The 22,285-nt window shown below is 36.0% G+C and overlaps 1 protein-coding gene across 3 annotated transcripts in view; it reads right to left on the reverse strand.

Annotated features, from left to right (window-relative positions):
• Nucleotides 1-22,285, reverse strand: part of NOL4 (nucleolar protein 4) — a gene marked incomplete at both ends in the record, with an annotated part of 150,855 nt that overhangs the window by 59,411 nt on the left and 69,159 nt on the right. For all 3 annotated transcript variants that reach the window (XM_083360760.1, XM_083360759.1, XM_083360758.1), the window contains 3 exons: nucleotides 5,258-5,390; nucleotides 12,176-12,288; nucleotides 16,564-16,675. In XM_083360760.1, coding sequence (XP_083216886.1) covers nucleotides 5,258-5,390; nucleotides 12,176-12,288; nucleotides 16,564-16,675 — 358 coding nt within the window. The remainder of the gene's footprint in view (nucleotides 1-5,257; nucleotides 5,391-12,175; nucleotides 12,289-16,563; nucleotides 16,676-22,285) is intronic.

The raw sequence follows: 22,285 nt of genomic DNA on the forward strand, positions 1-22,285 counted from the left end.
GGGAGTTTGGAGGTAGAATTATACCAATAGAGGCCTTGCTGTATATACCAAGAGCCATGGTGGCACAGCGGTTAGAATAAAGTATTGCAGACTAATTCAGCTCACTGCCAGGAGTTCAATCACCATGAAGCAGTATAGAACTCTAAGTGATATTGCTATTGCTATTATCTGATGTTCCCTTCCTATTATCAACCTTATTAGAGTAAAAATTCTCTGCCTGTGCCTAGGGCAAGGATTTTCCTACCATGGCAACCAACTAGGAATCCTGGCTTTTGGGCCTGCACTTGACAGACTAATAAGCATCTTTTTTCAAATATTGGTGGAAAATGAATATAAAATGCATTAGAGAAAGCTACATAAAGAAATCTTTATATTAGGGAAAGTTGCATATACAACCGAACATAGTGTAAAGCAAACACATTATGTTTTATATGACAATAAATGTATGGTGAGATTCATAAAGAATCCTGCAGGAATTACAGCAAATTCATGAATGAGTATATGTAAAACCAACACAGATTTGATCTATTTGTAAGACAACTGAGCGCAGCTCAAATGGTAGTTCATATTTCACTGCAAACAATCCTTCACATTTTCTGACACAAATAATTCAAAACACTGCACAGAATAATGTTTAATTAGCTTAGCCATCATTCTGCTGTCAGTAAGAGCCTCACTAAGACTTCACTAAAATGCCTGGCACTGTTGTTATAATTGTATTAATAGTTTCTGGTGGTATTGGTATTGGTATATGATATTAAAAGTGAGAATGTCTTTTTATCTTTACAACTATACAAGAGAGGTAAGGTGGTTCTGCATATTAGTCTGCCAGCTTATGTCTAGGCTAAAGGTATTCATGAAGTTTGGGGAGACACAGATAGCATAAATACATGTATCTATTTTAACTGTTAACAAGATCAAGCTTGAAATGCTGTTTTTCTAATTTCTTTTCAAATATTCAGTGTTTAAGTATGTATATTTACTTGTTCAGGTTATATCACAATATAAGACATGTGCCTAATCTAAATTGAACTCTTGTGCAGAATTCAAGGATTTTTCCCTATTACAACAGGAAAGCCAGACTTAATCATTGAATAAAAAGCTGTACTATAATGGTTTTTTGTGCTTGACCAAGCAGTTATGTTGCAATTTATTACCAAGCTGAGTTATTCATTTATGACAACTGTAATATTTTTTAATTAGGATATGATTAATTCCTTATCATAAGCAACAAGCTTCATCCCTCAGCTTAAACTGACGATTATATAAAATGTGCTATAAGAGTCATCCAATGGTTTTCTTCATTGGCATTCAATTTTTTTCTCTTTTTTTAAAGGTGCAGGATCCAAAAATATCCCTTTTCACTTTGATGCTTTATCTGAAATTCAAATAAAAGAATCTTCTACATGAATTTTCTTTTGAAATCTAGCTGCCTCTGCCCTCCACCCATTCTTTAAATTCCAGTATCATACCAGTGTCTTCTAAAAGGTATTTAAATGGTCAGTGATCAGCATGTTCCATAACAAGCAGACAGAATATCAACCAAATGAAAAATTCTTACATTCCAAGAAAGAACTGGGAATTTTAAAAAATTATTGCAACTATATAAATTCTGTTGTCAGCCTCCTCAAGAAAATATTAACTATCTTTAGGAGTTAGATGTTATGAATTATGTTGAAAATGTTTATCTAGCAAATTTCAATTTAAAAACAAAACAATATAAATTTTGTTTTTAGCTGGAGACTTGCAAGCAATGCACTTAACTGTATTTATAAGAAGTACATGTGCTATACTCCATTATACAAAGAATAAGTACAGGAAAAGAAGAATTCCAGTCAATAGGATAGAAGGCTTATTGTTGTGTACCACTCACTCATATCCAGTCCTCAGCCTCTCTATAGATCAGCACACTCCATACTCCTTTGTCTCACACCACTTCCTTCAGATCTGCCATGGTCATCACAGTGTCATCCTTTATAACGTCCAGCCAGCAGATAGTAAGGCAGCCTCTTCTCCTTTTTCCATTGATCACTCCCCCATGATTGACTTTTCAAGTGAGTCAGTTCTCACGACATGACCAAAGTATCACAGGTTGTGTGTGACGATCTTGGTTCCAAGTGATATTTTTGGTAAGGTTCAGTCTAGGATTTCTTTGTTATTTTTGCAGTCCATGGGATGTATAATAGTCATCACCAACCCCACAGTTCAAAGGCATCCACCCTTTTCCTATCTGTCCAAAAGGTGCTTTTTCAAAAGGCAACTGGACTTTCTTTGTTTTTCCTTGAAAACGTTTTGCTTCTGATTCATTAAATTTCTTCAGTTCTGACTTCCTTTGTTCCTTTGGGACAACCATTACCTGGATGACTAAGAATCTCCATAGACATTCTCTTATCTGCCTTTTTCAGAGTCCAAGTTTCACAACCATAAGTAGCAACTGAAAAAATTATTGCATTAACTAATTCGCATTTGGTTTTGAGACTGATATCTTTACTAGATGTTATTCCTGCCAGACATTGCAATTCTTCCAAGTGCTATACAGCTTCTGATCTTAGGACTCAGTCACCACTTTGGTCAATTTTAGAGCCGAGGAAGGTGAATTATTTTACTGTTTCAATAGTCTTGTTGTCAATCTGCACTTTGTCCTGTGTGTTCTCTGCAGTTGTAATTAACTTTGTTTTTTTGATGTTAATGTGCAGCCGCATTTTTCACTTTCATCTTTGACTCTTAGGATTAGGCACTCCAGATCCTCCTTGCTTTCTACAAGAATGTTGTATCATCTGCCTATTGGAGGTTGTTGATATTCCTACCCAGTTTTAACCCCAATGGTAGATTCTTCCAAATATGCTTTTCTCATAACTATTTTTGTGTACATGTAAATAGTATAGGTGACAGAATGCAACCTTGCTGAGTGTCTTTTTCAATTTTGAACCATTTTGTGTCTCCATATTCCATTTTATAGTGGCTGCCTGATCAGAGTACAATGACTGAATGAGCTGGATGTACTGTGGTGTTATTCCCAGTTCTTTGAGGCAATTCCAGAGCTTGTCATGGTCAACACAACTGAAAGCTTTTGTGTAGTTAATGAAGCACATGTAGAGGATTTTGGGTATTCTTTTGATTTTTCCATTATCCATGTAGATTGGCAATATGATTATGCATTCCTCTTCCTTTCTGAAATCCAGCTTGTACATCAGCCAGTTCTCTGTTTGTGGTTGGATTCAAACTTTGGTGGATTATCTTCAAGAGAATTTTACTTATGTGTGTTATCAAGGCTATGGTTCTGTGGCTGGAATACTCTTTCATATCACATTTCTTTGGTATTGAGATAAATATTGACCTTTTCCATTCTTTTGACCACTGATCAGACTTCCATACACTTTGGCAAAGTGCTATCAGCGTTTTTGTTGGCAGTAGTCTCAACAACTCTGCAGGAATTTCATCAACTCCTGGGGCTTTGCAGTTAAGCAATTGGTTGAGTGCCCCCTTACTTCCTCCTCCAAGATGTCTGTTCTATTTCTGGTAGGTCAGCTTCTCCTTTTATGGCTTGGCCTTATTTTTCATTTTTGGGTAAAGTCATTCTGCATTTTCCCACCACTTTACTTTGATTGCTTGTTGGTCATAGAAAGCTACTTGTGGGTAAATTACAGAGAATTAATAAGCTTAGAGCAGTGGCCCAAGAATTCAAATTTAGACTTAGGATTCAACTTTAGGAAAAAAAATTAGTCCTATTCTAGATGGGTACACATTTGAAATATCAACTGATGTAGCCAAAGCCCTGGGGAAAAAAACCAGCATAAGGCAACTGTTTAACTTCAAACAGTTTGGGACTGCATCTGGGCCTCTTTTTGAGAAGGCTCTGAGTTGTAAAAGCATTCTCTTACTGCTGCTGCAGGTGCACATTCCATCCCATCCCTTCAGATGATACAAGAAAGTGCATCCTGACTTAGATGGGCCATAGACTTTATGGTGCTGAAGAACTCTCTGGTGGCATATATGTTTACATAGCATTTCACCTGCTCAGCCTTCTTCCGCCGCCATTTGTTCTGTATTTCTCACAGTTTTATCTATACTTTAGATTACTGATATTCCATTTTTTCTTTTTTCTTTTTGACTTGATGATGGATTTTTATGCCAGTCTGCCAAGGTCTTGTTCTTGGCCTGAAGGGCTGCTGAAATGGTTTTGTGGTTTTCATCAAACCAGTCTTCATACGCCCAGATTTACACTTTTTGCAGTCTGTGTAATACCTTCTTTAAACTGCATCCACTTTTCAAAATGGGTTCCTACAAGTGATAAATTGTTGGAAAGGTTTTCATTAAGTACATCTTGGAAGTGTTGGACTTGATCTATTTCTTGTAGACTGCTGATGTGGATTGGCTTTCTGACAGTTCCTGGTTGCTTATAATGTAAAGAGGCTATGTGAAGTTTGAGGAGTGACCAGACCAGCCTGTGATCTGTCTAGTACTCAGCATCTTGCATGGCATGAATGATGGTGACGTCTTTAAGATCGTGCTGACATACTATGACATAGTCAGGTAGGTCCCGGTGTTTGACCTAGGATGCATGTAGATAGTTTATACTTGTTTGCAAATCTGACCATAGTGTTAGTGATGCAGAGGTTGTGTTTTACAAAGTATATTAGTAATCTTTGAAGCATTAAAACAATTATTTCCTTTTTAAAACTTTCGTGGTGGCTTCAAAGTCTGTCTAATTTACGGGACATGTCTCTGCATACACAGATAACATTTCTGTTAGGGCCAGATGTGGAGCAAAGCAAACATGTAAAGCAAATACACAAAGATGGCTGGTGATAGTCTGAGCATCTTCTGAAGAATACAATTACTTTAATGATACATTCACACAAAAATTGTTTTTGTTTAAAATCCTTTGAACAGTCCTATGAAATAGTTCATCACAATCAGGAATCAACAATTGCCTGCAAATAATCAGAAATAAAGAGCCTATTTATTGTGATGGTTTATTGTGATCTCCAGAAACTAGGAATTCCGAGTTCTAGCCCTGCCTTAGGCACAAAGCCAGCTGGGTGACCTTGGGCTAGCCACTTTCTCTCAGTCCTAGGAAGGAGGCAATGGCAAACCACTTCTAGAAATCCTGCCAAAAAAACCCTGCAGGAGCTTGTCCAGGCAGTCTCCAAGAATTGGACACAATTGAACAGAAGAAAAACAAAAACAGAAATGTATAAAGAAAAAAAACCTTAGCAATAAAACTCATCTTCATCTATTAAATACAGTATCTTACCATCTTGCTGACTTTGAAGATTCTGTGGACTTTGAATTCTTTCTTCAAGATTTGAACTGAGGTCAGAATTCACAGCAGACATTCTAGTAGAATCACTCAAATCAAATTCATCACTTTCTATGGAACTTTCATCCTGAAAATATAACATTCCATATCTGAGCTATCAAGGTAATTTTTAAACTTGTTTGTACTGAATTGGATTATATCAGGTAATAACAAATGTAGCAAAAAATACATGTAAAGAATCAGAATACTTAAGATTGTAAGTATCTATGTAAGAATAATTAACTGGCTGATTTCCCCCTGGAAATCTATGTTCACACACACTACTGCTATGTATAAATGGATTCATAATTAATAATTAAATGGAACAGAGATAGAAGGTTGCACAAAAACAGCTATAATTTCTACAAACAGGTGACCATAATACTTCTGTCTCTTAAAAAGGCAAAATAAAATGGTGTAAGATAACAGTGGTACATAGTGTTATATCTTTGCTTCAGATCAGAGGTTTTAAATATCTTGGGGTTTAGGACACATCAGAATTTTAAGAATGTAGTGGATATTGTTGAAGAAATGCTGGCTGTATAGAAAGCACACTATCATGGAGGACATTAATTTACCACAGGGATCTCCAAACTGTTCAAGCTGAGGGCTACATTTTGCAAACATTCAACATTGGGCTTTCTTTATGTGTGTGGAAGGGGGATGATCCAAGGGAGCCCCTTGGATCTCTCTCTCTCTCACACACACACACACAGATAGCAAAGGAAGCAACCCTCTAGTGGGCTCAAAGCCAGCACAAATTTTAAAGGGGAAGAGGCTTTTCCTTCCTTGTCCAGCTCCCCTCCAGCTTGCTTACAATCCCCCCCATTGGAGGAATCAAGGGAATACTACCTTCTTTTCAGTTTGGAGACCCCTGATTTAGCAGAATATCATCTGCCATCTCTTTCACTCTCCTATGACAGGAGCCCTGGTGGTACAGTGGTTGCAATGCAGTATTGCAGGCTAAATCAGCCCATAATCTGGAGTTTGATCCTGATGGACTCGAGTTGACTCAGCCTTCCACCTTTCCAAGGTCAGTAAAATGAGAATCCAGTTTGTTGGAGCCAATATGATGACATTGCAAATCATTCAGAGAATGCTGTAAAGCACTGTGGAATGGTATATAAGTCTAAGTGCTATTGCCATTGCATTAGGATGAGCCATAGAACAACTACTTTTTCTGGACAGCTTGGCTCTTTTAAAAACTAAGCCTTCTCCTTCATCAAAGGCTTTCAAACATGGGGTCTGTTAAGTCGTGGGTTCTGGTGAGCAGGAATGAAGACATAAGGCTGGTACAGAGAAACTCATTCGTTATTTCTTGATGGAACTGTACTTAGGCTTGGGCTGCTTCCAGTCCCAATATATAGCCAAGCCCTATGGTAGCAGCCAATAAGATTGAACCTGCACTTGCCACCTTAGACTGACCAATTACAGGCCTGCAGACAGCCTGTCTGGGTTGCTGGAGAGCCGTTAGCTCTCCAGCAACGCATGTGGTGTAGTGCCCAAAAGCCCAGTACATAACAGGGTCATCTGTCAGAGATACTCTAGTAGATCTTATACCAAGTAGATATTTGGACTAGATAACCTCTAAAGTACTTTTAAAGTGCTATTCAGCCTTTTCACTAAGAACAAGTATAAGGTTCCTTCCAACTCTCTATTTTTTTTTCTAAAATTGTTTATGGGCCTGTTTCAGTCATAGAGCTATTCTGGGAAATACAGAGGGATTCTATTGTTTTAGAGATTGATAAGTTCTTGTTTTTTTCAATAAAAGAGTTTAGTTAAAATATTAAAATGCAAGTGGGACAGTAGCCTGATGAGAATCTTGGAAGAGATCTCTGGGTACACTGATAGATAAATTAAATAACCTAAACTTAATCTGAAGGAACTTGTTTATTTTAAGCATGACCATTCTGAAAGATGCCTAGAAAAATTCTTCTTCTTCTTCTTCTTCTTCTTCTTCTTCTTCTTCTTCTTCTTCTTCTTCTTCTTCTTCTTCTTCTTCTTCTTCTTCTCCTTCTCCTTCTCCTTCTCCTTCTCCTCCTCCTCCTCCTCCTCATAATCATCATCATCATCATCATCATCATCATCATCATCATCATCAGTATTTTGTACTATTCCATAATTTGCTATAAAGCCTAGCAAATCCTAGCAAAGAAAAACAAAATCTAAAGGACTTGTATAAACTCCATCTAATTGTAATAGATACTGTGGTGAGACTTCAGATAAAAGAATAGCATAGCACTTTGGAGTTATGGAGGGTAGGGAACAAAATTAATTTTGGGTCAATTGAAGTGGAGGAATAAATTATGGATAAGTAATGAATAAGAATAAGAACAGATTGTCATTGTTTCAATACTAGATCTTGTTACTGAAAAGCATGTGTTAACCGAGTTTTATTTTCCACCCAACATATATGCAAGCATGATGAATTAATTCTTATAAATAAACATTTAGTATAAATTCAGCATGTATTTTTAAAATTATGAAGCACTATATTACATATAAAATTTGTTTATATTTTCTAGGGCCTCCCTGTCAATCTATTCTTCACACTATATATATATATATATATATATATATATATATATCCATGAAATGAACTCCTTCCTGATGAAGGGATAGAGCTTCGTTTTCTATCATGCTTACAGTAATCTAGTGTGAAAATTAGTTTGCTAGTCTGCCTGGGAAACTACTCATAAGAAAAAACAACAACACTCATTTCCAGAATAAAAGTAGTTTGATATAAGTCTTTTCCTTCAACACAGTTAACATTACGCAAGAAGCAAAGGAAACCTGCCGGCTGGCCCTGCTTTTATTTCTTCACCAACTATATATTCACATTGAGATCTAAACAAGGGAGGATCTTCCATGTAGGATGTGCATTTTCTCCTGTCCAGACTTTCACCAACAATGTGGAGATAATCCACCTCCTCTACTCTATGCAGTACCTGAGTAAAACTATAACAAGGTTATAGTATGTATTTAAATGGAATAACTAAAATAAACAAACTTAACAAATGAAACAAACTGAATACATAAGCTGACTACTTACTCCTAGGATCCCCAATTCAGAGGAACAATGAGCCTTCAAAGCTTTTATTTACATGGAAAGAACAAATGTAGCTAAAAGTAGGAAGGTGTATTACACAGGGCGGAGAAGCTATAACTATCAGGTAGCAATGTCTTAAATGAGTGTTTTGTAACAGATTGTCTACCATATAAGTTATTTTATGAATGGGTAATGGCTTCTTTGCAAAGAAGCCTATTTTGCAAGACCATTCACATATATTCAAAAAACTATATCTGCTAACAAACCCCAAAAAGTAGGGAATTCTTGATTTAACTGTAATAAATGGATTCAGTGTAAATCATGAAATGGCGAAAATTGCCCTTTAAAAAAATATTTTACAAAGCACCAACCACAACTATTTAAGTATTATATAGAGATTCCACTAATAAAAGTTTGAACAAGATGCTAATTGTTTTTTAGGTTTATTTAATAGGAGGTTCAAAAAGTCAAGATTGTGGACATGACTGCAAATCAAATCCACCCCCAAACATGCAATGCACATGAAAATGGGTGAAACTTGAAAGTCTCACAGACCATCTTGTGTTTTTTTAAAATGAACCTAATCCTTCACATTGATACCCTTAAGGGATAATGTGGAAGGCATGCAAACCTAGTTTTTATTTCTTGAAATACTGTGTATAATCACTATTACAGACTGTGCAGCAGCCCTTTGTCTCTAAGACAACTGCAGAATCTAGAGCATGCTTCATTTCTGCTCCATAGTCCCAAGATAGCAGACAACTCTGGAAAAATAGGGCAGAACAATGATCTGCAGTTATGCCTTCTTTAGACAGTAGATACATTAATGAGTTGTACTTTCTAAAAGTAAATTGTAACTGAAATAATTGAATAGATTTTTTTTAAAAAAAAGCTTCTCATACAAAGAGGCAGCTCCCTACACCTGCAAATCTAGAATGTATCAGTAAAACCTACATAGTAAACTGCTTTGGTTTTTTTTTACTTCAGGTTGTTATAATACAACAATTATAACAGATACGTACAAGCTGATCTTTCCTTATAACAACGCTGCTTCTGAGAAAGTAACGTCCAGTTCCACCTCTCTGGCAATTCCCTGTGACTCCCACCTATCATTACAACTTATAATCATACATTGACTAGGAAAGTGTCATGATTCCCCTTGCTCACTTCATTAGATTAGATAATTCTAGAGCCTTGGTGGAGCAGTGGGCTAATGCCTCCTTAAGTAACACCAGCTGCCTGCAATTCGAGTCCCACCAGGCTCAAGGTTGACTCAGCCTTCCATCCTTCCGAGGTAGGTAAAATGAGGACCCAGATTGTTGGGGGCAATTAAGCTGACTTTGTAATAATGCCGCTTGTGGTGTGTGTGAAAGCCCTAATAAGCAGGCATATACATAGAATGAAGGCTACTGATAAGCTTGTAAGCCGCCCTGAGTCTTCGGAGAAGGGCAGGATATAAATGGAATTAAACTAAATAAATAAATAAAATTCCAAAGAAGGAGCAAGGAGAGACAGATTCCAGTCTACTCTCACCCACAAAAAGCCAACTACGGTAGGTGATTTTGGAGCAGGCACTCTTCTTTCAGTTCAACCTACCTCACAGGGTGGTTGTTGTAGGGAAAAAATAGGAGGAGGGAACACTGTATGCTGTTTTGAGCTCCCGAGGAAAAGGTAGGATGCAGATCTAATAAATTAATAAAAATGAATTGGAAAACCCCCCCAGAAAGAATGCATATCTAACAAGACTAATTTAAACTGATGATCAACTAGGCTTCTACTTGGAAGGAATCCTTTTTTTCAAAAAGCAGTCAATTAAAAATAATATAAACTAATGAAAAATAATGGAAATGTTTTGTAGTTCCCATGTTTATGATACAATTTTTATGACTAGGACTCCTAAGCCTCTCAGAAAGGTATCTTTTTTCATGATGCATCATTAAAATATTTTAACTATGATCTGAACAGAAAATATGGCATAACATAAAGTGATTTGATGCTTGTAATCATACAACTTTAGCGTTCCATTTGAGCAGTAACATGGAATTACCTTGTTAAGTTTTTCAGGGCTTAGACAAGATTGGCTTGGTGCTGCCATCTGATGTCTACATTAAGGAAAGCTGATTGTAAACATGCAAATATTACAAAACATTATGTTCAAAAATGTATGTATTATAAATGTATATATTACAGAATCATATGTGCATAATAAGAAAAGTCTGTTGTGAAAACAAATGTTTTATTACTTTTGAAGATTAGTGTAGATATTGACAGAAAGTATACAAGGTATTTCCAAGCTTGATCACATGAGCTATTAGTCTTGTTAGATATGCCTTCTTTCTGGGGGAAAAGTACCTTCTCCCCAGTTTTTTTTTCTTATGTAAATCTAAATTCTTAGATTTTCTTGGAGAAATACTACCTCAGTTTCTTACAATTAATGGCAATCTTTTAAGAGGAGTGTAGAGGGAACAGATCAAATAATATACTGTTCTTTTTCCCTTCCTCATTTTATTGACGGTTGTGTTCTGGTGGATGGGCTAAAGTTAGGTTGGGAGAAAACCAGTTAGCATATTCTTTTGACTTTATTTTATACTTTTAGAGTAGAAGCAGATTATTAATTAGATCAAAAGGAAAGCTTTCCCATTCCTTCTTCAGACTGGTGAATGTTTTAAAAAATATTTTAGGTTGGGTAAAACTGAAAATTGGGTTTAGGAGGCCTTATTATGAACTTCCCTGTTCTTAATCTGTACTGCCTAAGGAGGCAATGATTGGTCTTGGTTTTCTATAAGTTGTTTTGGACATTTATATATTTCTTTTTTCTCTTTTTTCCTCTTTTATGTATACTTTACCAGCAGTGTTTCTCAACGCTAGCAACTTAAAAATGTGGTGAACTTTAATTCCCAGAATTCCCCAGCAAAAATGCTGGCTTGAGAATTCTGGGAGTTGAAATCCACACATCTTCAAACTGCCAAGTTTGAGAAACGTTGAGACAGTTCATTGAGTGCCATCTCATCAGCTTTGCTTATGCATACAGTATGTCTCTCTCCTCAATTTATACGTAAGAGACAAACAAGTTATTATTATTATTATTTCTAACCCTGCCATTGAATTTTTCCAGATAGTCAAGATAGTCAAATATTCAGACACAATTTGTTGCTTTTAAACTTTCTTGATTCCTTTCAAGATAACCAATAACCCTATGAAGAAAGATATCTTATCCAAGTAGAAAGAGAAGTTTTGTTTCTGCTTGGAAACCGCTTCTGGACTTTGTGCTTGAAGTGGGGAAAAATGATTTTGGGTTTTACTGATTAAACTGATTTGCCAATACAGAAATGGCGAGTGCATACTACTATGCAAATGTAAAAAGTTGAGATTTGATTTTAATGTATGATTTTGCTGCAACGGAGAGAGTCGGAAGTCAATGCCTTTTGTTTCTTCCCCTCCCTTTCTTCACACCTTTTTTGTTTTCCCTTTTTCTACTGTTGTCCCCTATTTGCCTTTGTATTTTCACATTTTATGTTATAAGTGAATAAAACTAATAAAAAAGTAAAAGAAAAAAAGAAAAATATCCTATCATATTACTTCCCATATTTTCCCATTGTTTGCACACTAGCTAATGATACATGCTGTTCAGTTTGCAAAATTATTTAAAAATATTACATATCTATAAAATTGATTTTTTAAAAAGTTCTCATGTTTACCAGTTAGAAAAATCAAATTGCATTAAAAATAAAAACTCTAAACAGAAGTCCAAACCTCACATAGCAAATTACATGAATTGTAATTTGAATATAATTATCATTAATATGAACAAATTAAGTATTTACCTCATCTTGTTGGGAATTTAATAGCTGCAGCTTCATATGCTTCATATAGGCCATTGTGATTGGCATATTATAATCAATCATGCTTGTCACCAATGTTGGAGGTTTTCCGTTATCTGCAAGAATTAGAACATATTATGTATAGTCTGATAATTATAGGGTTATAGAAGCAGATTAATTGTGAAGTGTTTAGAATATTTCCAATTTAGGAAAAAATAATCAGCAACTGCAACTTGATAAACTCCATGGGAATTACAAAAAATTTCAGAACTAAAAACCTTCTACATAATAATAAAATATATTGAGATATTTTGTATAGAAAGATTTGTAAGAGGTCCAATGAAAGCCCCATAATTAATTACATATGTATCACTTTTCTTCATAATAAAGTTCAAGATAGTCTGCATAGGATTTAAGGCAGCCTCCTGTCTCACTAATCCCGACTTTAATTTCAGCAAGAAAGCTACATCCAGTTTGTGTAATTAAATGATAAAGCATCCAAAAAATATGTACCTAGTTGTTGTCTTATAAAAGGGCTTTTGTTATGCTTCCGCACACTTTAACAAAATATGCCCAAATTGAATGATACCGGCTGTATGATTATCACAGAAAGGTGCACATACCATGCTATGTTAAGGCAAATGCCATTCTACATTCTACATCTTCCTTTTTCTACACCCTCCAAAATATATTATACAAAGACCTACATTGATCAAAGTTATGAGGATGAACGAGGTCCATATCTATGGGCCATCTGGTGATCATACAACTTTAAAAGATATAACTTATTCAAAAGGAAATGACCAAACAAAAGTGGAAGAGTGGCATTATACATGAAGGAAGTGCATTCAGATATTGAGATCCAGGAATTTCAGTGCCAAAGTCCAAGATTATTTGGATAAAAATACAAGGCAGGAAGCAAGAACGTACTATTGAGGAGGAGGGAGATGATTACTGTATATCACCAAGCTAGGCAGAACCTCCAGATAATGCCCTCCTGGACTAGTTTAAAGAAATTTCAGGGATGACAGACATAGTAATAAAGGAAACTTCAACAAGACAGATATCTGTTGGAAAATCAGGTTCGCCAAAACTGCAAGCTTCCAAAATTTCTTAATAGTTTTGCTGTAGTCAGTAATTTCATGTTTCACAAGACTGAAAGCAAGAACAGGAGGATTAATCATCCTAGATAGGAACTGGAATTTTGGGGAGAAGTGACCATATCATCTTTAGATTCAAGATACTACAGAAAGAGAAATTGGAGCATTATAGTGTGCACCATAGGTTTCACAAAAAGAAATTCCAATAATCTTAGAGAAGTAATATGCAAGATCCATGGGGAAAAAATTTGAGATCCAAGATTGTGTAAAAATGTTGGGAAGTTCTCAAAAACATGTTACTAAAACTATAATTACACACCATTTCAATGAGAAAAAAAATGGGCATTTTAGAAAATTACACAGCAGGCTTTTAGGTGAACTAAGTGTTAGAAAGACATATTGAGCAAATGAAAGGTGGACATAACCACTAAGCTACTGAATCAGTAAGCAGCAAATAGCTCCTGAAATAAAGTTGGAAGGTTAAAGTGCAAATGTAACTTAGATTCATATGGGGAAGCTAAAAGGAACCAAAAGGCTTTTTGGTACAGTAAATAATGAAAGAAAGAAAAAGGAAGAAGTGGGCACATTAGTACAAGAAGATGATAGGATAGGATAGGATAGGATAGGATAGGATAGGATAGGAGAGGAGAGGAGAGGAGAGGAGAGGAGAGGAGAGGAGAGGAGAGGAGAGGATAGTAACAGGTGATGGAGAGAAGCAAGCATGATGGAGAGAACTCTTCATCTCTTACTTTGTTTTGATCTTCTCCCCAAAAGAAAGCTGTGAAGGAGGGAGTGGCAACCAAGTTTTCAAGATTATTGTCAAGACCCTCATAGCTAGCAACAAAAGGAAGCAAAAACAATATAGATTTTTATTGCTAGTCTAAGATATGAAAGTGACAAAAATTGGTTCACAAACTCAGTAATAAAAATTAAGGGAGAGTTTCTTACTGAATTGCCTCTTTTGAGATAAACACCAAATGTTTCATCTGCTGCTTTCCCACAATAATAATATAATGTGTATATGGATCTGAAAATTAATTCTCAAATAACAATACAATTGTTTTTGACAGGGAAGATGAAGTAAACAATTATAAATTACAATAATTGAATTAATTCCTATATTTTATAGAATATTATTAAATATGGGGAAAATTATAGAAAAATTTAAGGTATAGAAATGCAAATAGAAGAATAACATGTAGTATGTGATATAATGTATGGTATAAGTGTTCGTCAAAAATTACCAAAAAGGAATATCTATAGCAGCATGCTTTCATGGGGGAATTCAATATTTTATTAGTTTATTACTATAACAGCATGATTCTGACCACTTTGTTAATTGGCTATGTCAAGAGAAACATAAAGTAATCTTAGTGCAGTGGAAAAATAATGGCTTATGAATAGGTGAATGACATGGAGAAAAGTGAATGGATAGCGAGCAAGGGATAGGCCAAGAACCATGCTTCAGTGGAGTTGAGATCCTCAAAAATAAAAGATGAAAGATCTGAAAACAAAATGTGATGAAAGAACTGGTGTATGAACACAGTGAAAGCCAGGATGATTTCCAAAGATAGTGTAGGAGATGACCAGGCTGAACCCAAGGTGGGGTCAAATGCATCAACAATCTGGAGTCTGGAATCCCTACACCCCTGAAAGAGACATTGAAAGTCTGTTGACTCCTATCTGGTGCCAATGTGTCTTGACTGTTAGTAGATCAGGTGCTTGTGTATAGGTTGCATGGGATAAACTTGCAGTGCTTTTGAATTCTATTTGGTTTCTTGCACATGATATATAGGTATGGAAAGGTATGGTGATTAGTGTACAATTTTTCCCCCTATCACTTTAGTATTTCTTATCCCCTTTCTGCACTTTAACCTAAAGTTGTTTTATTCCAAAAGTTAATTACTCCACTAGGTATGCTAGAGGATAAGCCAATGAATAACACAGAATGGGAGCAAACAATATTTAGGCATGGTTAAGGGGAAGGAACCATTGGAAGAATTGAAGACCAAATTAGGGGCAGATCATCATGGGAAACAACAGTATCATTAAGAGTCAATAGGACCTGATGGCATAAAATCAATCATACAATCAGGGTAACTAGCTAATCTGAGAAAATTGTCTGACTTCTCAAATTTATTTTGCCTCCTCTCAAAATTCTTATGTTTTATATGAGAATCTTCCCTCTATCAGAAAGAACTTCCCCTCTAAAATTCAAATGTAAAGAGGAAACAAAGTAGTGTTTTTCATTTCAGAATATGTGATTTATGTTTGAGTTGTATCTATCCTAGAGTTTATCTGTATTTTAACCCATCCTAAATATTATCATTGACATTTCATTTGTTAGATTCAGACTGTACCATCCTCCAGGATCTCAGGACTGCATACCTTGCACTCACCATATCCTTTTCCCCACTATCACAACTCTGAAGGGCAGGTTTAGCTGAAAAAATCATGCATTGAATTTTCACAGATCATCTTACTACATCTATAGGTAAAGGTAAAGGTTCCAGCGCACATGCGTGCTAGTCATTTCCAACTCTAGGGGCCGGTGCTCATCTCCGTTTCAAAGCCGAAGAGCCAGCCCTTGTCCGAGGATGTCTCCGTGGTCATGTGGCCGGCATGACTAGACGCCAAAGGCGCACGGAACGCTGTTACCTTCCCACTGTAGTGGTCCCTATTTTTCTACTTGCATTTTTACGTGCTTTCGAACTGCTAGGTTGGCAGAAGCTGGGACGAGTAACAAGCGCTCACTCTGTTACGCGGCACTCAGGATTCGACCCGCCAAAGGATACTTATTATATATCATTTTAGAAAAACATTCTTTTGCATACAAAGAAAAGGAATGAAAACTGTCCTGTCTTGGTGTAGGGGGTAAAGGATTAGGCTAGAAAACTGTGACTTCTAGTCCTGCCTTTACATGGATGACCTTGGGCCAGTCATTTTACCTCAGCCCTAGGAAGGAGGCAATGGCAAACCAGTTCTGGAAAACCTTGCCAAGAAAGCTGCAGGGACTTGTCCAGGCAATCTCCAAGAATTGGGCATGATTGAACAGAAGAAAAAAAAGTCTTGCCATTATTGAGGATATATGAGTGCATACATGGTATTACATATAATCCTTTCAGAGAATTCTGGAGACATACTACAGTATATGCTAATGCAGAAATGATATTGTATGAATGTTTCAACCATTCTAGTGTACAGCATTTATGAGTCTTCACTTACATCAGGAAATTATAAGTGGAGTATGAATAAAACGCTTTACATCTCATTATTTGACACTAAACCTACCTTTATGATCAGCTCCATCTGGGTTTAAATGCATTCTTTTCTGGCACTCTGAGCAGCTCATTAGGAATCGTGTCACTGCTTCTCTTGGTAGAAAGGCATAGGTCTCTGAAATCTGAAATGAATAATGAAATATAGGCATTATGATATAAGCTGAGTGGGTATGATTTAATGGAACCTATCATTATATTTCTAAATAAAGTGTATGTTATCATAATTCCTGAAAGTCCAATCAAGTATGCCTGAGTACTACACTGAATTTCAAGCAATAGCAGCTTACTTGGTCTACCAAATCAAGATATAATGTTAATAAAATCATTTTTGCTTATGACAAAAAATCAAGAAAATAATAAATACTCAAATGATATTTCTAAAAAGGTCTTTTATTCATATACCCCAAATATTTGCATTTATCTGTTATAGTTCCTATTCTCTTAGCACTGCTTTTATTTGTCCACAATTTTGCCTTTTGATAACACTTTGTTAATTGCATGATAATTCTAGATAATAGCAGGAAAAGATGCAGCTACTTTTAAGAGTTACCACAGTGTCAGCTGCAAGCTGCTCCATTGCAACTTCATGGAAGTGAATCCACACCATTGAAAAGATTTTAAATTAAGGAAATAAATATAACCTACTGAAGTTTTTTTAATACATAATGGCGAAAGTAGTGGGTCCTGCAAAGTTATCCTTACTATGAGAATAACATGATAAATTCAGATGCATTAGCCTTTAAATAAGGAATATGGATGTCCTCATCCTTCCAGAAGATACTCTGGATAGAAAAAGGGGAAATATAATTGCATATCAATCTGTCATGATTAAAACCCAATACAGCAAAAAAATCCTTTTTTTAGCAATAGTTGCCATCTCAATACATGTTTCAACATAGGCATTCATTCCAAAATCATCTAAACATCAGAACAGAAGCACCTTCATTTTATATGCACATCATAATGTTCCATTGTGCATAAGGGACAGACCTAGTATCACAATATTAAGATATATACTTGATCACTCCTCATCTTGCCACCCCATGGATTGCTATGTCCAGAACCCCTATCCAACATAACTCTTAGTTCTACTTTCAACAATAAACAATTATATTGGACCCTGCCATGTTGCTGCCAGACAGTCTGAACCAGTCTTTAAAATCAGGACTGAAAATACAGTAGTCTGTACACATTAGTTAACTTCACTGACATATTCAAAAATGCAGTGCATTGAAATTAATGAAGCATTCTTATGGATTCATTAGCAACCTGTATTTTGGAGGATGCTTCATTTATTTTAATCAAAAACTGTACATAATTTATAATTCATTCAGGTAGGATAGAATTTTATTTGGAAAACAAAAGAGTTACAACTGTGAAACTGATATACATTTCATATACTAGTATAGTGCATAAAGAAAGCATTAGATTGCACAAAGGAGACAGGTTCAAGACTACCCTCAACAAGGGGGCACACCCAGTGACTTTAGGTCAGTTACATTAACTTCTATCAACCTACAGGGTATTTTTATGGGGGGAAATTGGGGAGGGAGAGTGTAAAGTCGTGTGCTTCACATAGAGACGCACACAGAGCTGGGGTAAAGATGAGTTTATTCTGAACAGAACAAACTGGGGAAACAGGGAAGCCTGGCGTCTATTTGTACCTGCCCAGGTGGATGGCATCCAATCAGTTCAAACCTGGGCTTCCTGCCAGTGCAGGTGACAATGGGTGTAGATCCTGGCTTCCCACCAGGCTGACCATGCCTGGGGCTGTCAACAGCTTAAGTCATTAGGCTTATCCTGAGTGAGCAGTTATCGCCCGGAGCTGTCCAGCCCCTCTGCTGATCTGCGCCATCAGCCTCCTGCTGTGCTGTCCTTTGTGTATGCTGGGAGGCATACACTGCAGAGAACAATATATGCTGCCTGAACTTAGGGCAGAAAGTAATAAATTTTGGATACCTATCAAAAATAGCTCACGTGGAGAAATGCAGTTCTCATAGCATGGCACAAAAGATATTCTTTCTGAATGGGAAAATATGACCTTCTCTGTATACCAGCATATTAGATGCTTTTAGAAGTAATACCCATGACCCATTGGGTCATCATTTAGGAGATATTTCCTTACTTAATCAGAGAAACAGAATGACTACAGGCAGGGGGGAAAAACGGTGGAAGTAGGAACTCCCTGTTCTTCCCTACCTTCCTTCCATCCCTCTTTCCTTCTTTTCCTCCCTACCTTCCTCCCTGTTTTACCCTTCCTCCTTCCCTCCATTCCCGCCTTCTTCTCTTCACTTTGCTTCCTAGCACAGGTAATTGGCTCCATTCCTCCCTCCTCTCCCTCAACTCACTCATTCTTCTTTCCTTTCTTTTTCATTCTCCTTCCTTCCTTCCTTTTTTTCTTACTTCCTCCATCTCCCTTTCCTTGTCTTCCCAGCAGACTGGAAATTAGCTGCTGGTGGGAGTGAGTGAGTATATGAGTGGCCAGCATGGTGCAAGTGCAGAGGGACTGGAAAAGAGTGCACAATTTCTCCATTGAGTTTCTCCCAGCAAGTTTCTAATGAGCAAATACTTTATTAGTGGGAAGGTGGCAAGGAGTGTGAAACCCATATCAATTCTTTCCGAGTTCCCCATCAACTTGTGAGAAAATGACAGGAAAGGTTGAAAATCAGGATCATGTGACCGTGGCTGATTATAGCAGTGTAATGATGGCACTGAACAACAGCTGAGCAGTGGTGCTAAAGTGGCAAAAAAATCCCCAAAAGTCATTCCCTTGGGGGTGACAGGCCCCAGCATTCAGTAAGTTAGCCCTTTGGAGGTACGGTACTTTTGTTGACAGCGTTTTGCCCTATGATGTGTTTCACCCAATTGAAGGTTATTTTATTTATTTCTTTGTTAAATTTATTTGCCGCCTATCTCGTCACATGGCTACTCTAGGCAGCCACAACAGTAAAAAGGAAGAAATAAAAAGAGTGTGAATAGAAGTAAGAATAAAATAAGCAATGAAAAAGAACATAATGAGAAATATAACTATTTGATTACTACAAAAAAAGAAAAAGAAAATAGGCAGGTAGAGAGCAGAGAACAGGGGGAAGGTGAAGTCTGCCACGAGTCCAGCATCCACTTCCAGCGTGGAACTCCCCCAATTTGGACCCAGGCCAACTGGCAGAGCCAAGTCTTCAGGCTCTTCAGTTACAAAGTATGAGACAAGCATGAGAGTTTTAGTAGTATGTAGATTAACAACAACAACAAAAAGAATTTATGCTCCACTTCAGTCCCAAAATTATTTCATTCATTCTCAGATACAAATTAAGAATAAAACAGATTTGAGGTCCCATCTAGACTATCACCATTTTCACTTCCTGAAATCTCAGTGGTTCAGCTGCAAAGCTAAAGTATAAAGCCACCTTTCCCTGATAATAATTGCTAATAAGGCTAAAGCTGAGAATCAAGTAAATGAAGGTGAAGCAAGAATTACCTCCAGTGGAGAAATAGTCACAAGCTTGTGAAACTGTAGTATTTTATACTTCTTTAAAGAAAATACTGGTTTCAATAATAATTTTACTGCAGTATGAATGATACCAAATAAGCTAAAAATAAATTACCTCTGTTCTCCAATTTGATTGTATGTGAAAAAGGAAATCTGTCCCTTTCTTCAGATTAATACAGAATTCTTATGTGATATTCCTCCACATGCCACCTACATACAATACAGCAAGTAGAATTGCACAGGATATTTGTTGCAAACATTGTTAGCAGTGTTATTCATCAGATGCAACAGAGATAGAACAAGGTTATGCCTCCATATTTCTTCTTTCTGTTTCTAGGCAACTTCCTTGTTGAACTCTAGTATGTCATGAAAGAAGAAGCTTAGAGATATATGTATTTACTCTTTTAAAAAAAGATGCTCTTCTGAATCCATCATCTATTCCATATTCATCTTGCTGTATCCTTCATTCATCAGATTTACATAACCAGTGGTACATTTGCTGTATTATATACTGCACTAATGTATTTCCAAATAGTGCCCTTTCTAGTACATGGCAAATGCTAAACATTTAGAGTAATGTGACTGCATTATTAATATTCAATAATTGATGATTTATAAAAAGATGACAAAGCATATGTTTGATGTGGTATACAAAGAAATGTAGCCATACTGTAGATATAATTAATTAATCTGTCCCTTTCTTATAATTAAATAAAATAAAATAAATCTTTGCATGATTGTGGAAGTTTTTCCCCATCCATATAACTAAATACTTTTTCGTTGCCTTAAGAACTAGATTTAGTAGGAAATCATTTTAAACTTGTCAAATACATTTTTGATATAGGTACTTTTCTGATATAATGAAACAAGGAGCAGACTGCTCACAATGTAGCTACTGAAAAAGAAACTATTTGTTAGCTGGGACAGATACTGTACATTGCTTGATGTTGTGATAGCTGTTATACAATTTACTTGCTGCATGCAATGCCTATTAGTACTCATGTATTTGACCACCAACTGCCCTACAGGCATTGCAGCTTTGACATGACAGGACAGTTACAATTCAAGTAAACATCCAGGTTCTTTCCCCAAATATTTTCCAATTTTATCCTCTGTCTACCTGTTTACAAGCTACCACAATGTCCCAAGACAAATTTGCCAGTTTTATAGTGCCACAAAATCTTTATTATTTTTCAGACTGGCAGAGTCAGACCAATAATACTTAATTTGTTCACAAATGCAGTTCAAGATAAATAAACATGCTAGCAAACAAGATTATCCTAATATCTAGATAATGGCAATGTTAAAGTTGAAAATATTTATATTGTGAACATAATATTTAATAGAGAAACCCCAATATTTGCTCAGAAATAAGTTATACTGAGATTAATGAAACTTTCTCTCAGATACATGTAGGTAGCATTGCAACATTAGAAGAGTTACTGGTTCGTAATCATTCATGTTATTTCTTTTGTGAGAGAAAGACACAAAATAAGAAATTAGGGAAATGGTGAATTAGCTGACAGAGAACTAAGTGGCAGAGAGAAAAAAAGAATGGGCAAATTGGCTGACAGAAAAACTGAGATGATTAGTTAGCAGATAAAACAGAAAACAACATACTGAAAATTATTTGAATGTGACTTGATTGGGGCCAGAATCTGGGGAAATAATGAATAAATAAGGGGAAATGATAGAGGTTTTTCTATACATTTTGGAAACTAAATTAATTTTAAAGGAAATTATTTAATAATAATTTGGGAAAATTAATTGGATTACTTTTAGCCTCACTAACTTATCTTTTTTAGTCTCACTAACTTATCTTCAGTTAAATGATGGTTGTGCTATATGGAATGAAATGTTTGTTGTGAAATTTGTAGGCAAAACCCTCCCCTCTTCTTTATAGATTGGTTATTTTGTCTTCAGCAATCAGATTTTCATAAAATGGATGTTTCACAACTACAGAAATTATTTTATGAAATGGTTCACATTATCTCAAAATGCCAGATGTACCACTTAATTCTTAAACATTTTGAACATTTAATGTTATATTTGACTCTACAGAGAGGAGGGGTGGGAATAGAAAAAGTTGAAAGTGAAAAGTTGTAAAGCCTGTGATGATATTTCTTCTTTATATATTCAATGCAATTTTCTTTCTTAATAATATTTATCATGGAAAAGATAATAAAAAACATATCTGAGAACATCTAGAAACAAATAAAGTTATAACTAAAAGCCAGCATGGATT

Source organism: Vipera ursinii, assembly GCF_947247035.1.
Source record: "Vipera ursinii genome assembly, chromosome: 3".
Taxonomy (NCBI): domain Eukaryota; kingdom Metazoa; phylum Chordata; class Lepidosauria; order Squamata; family Viperidae; genus Vipera; species Vipera ursinii.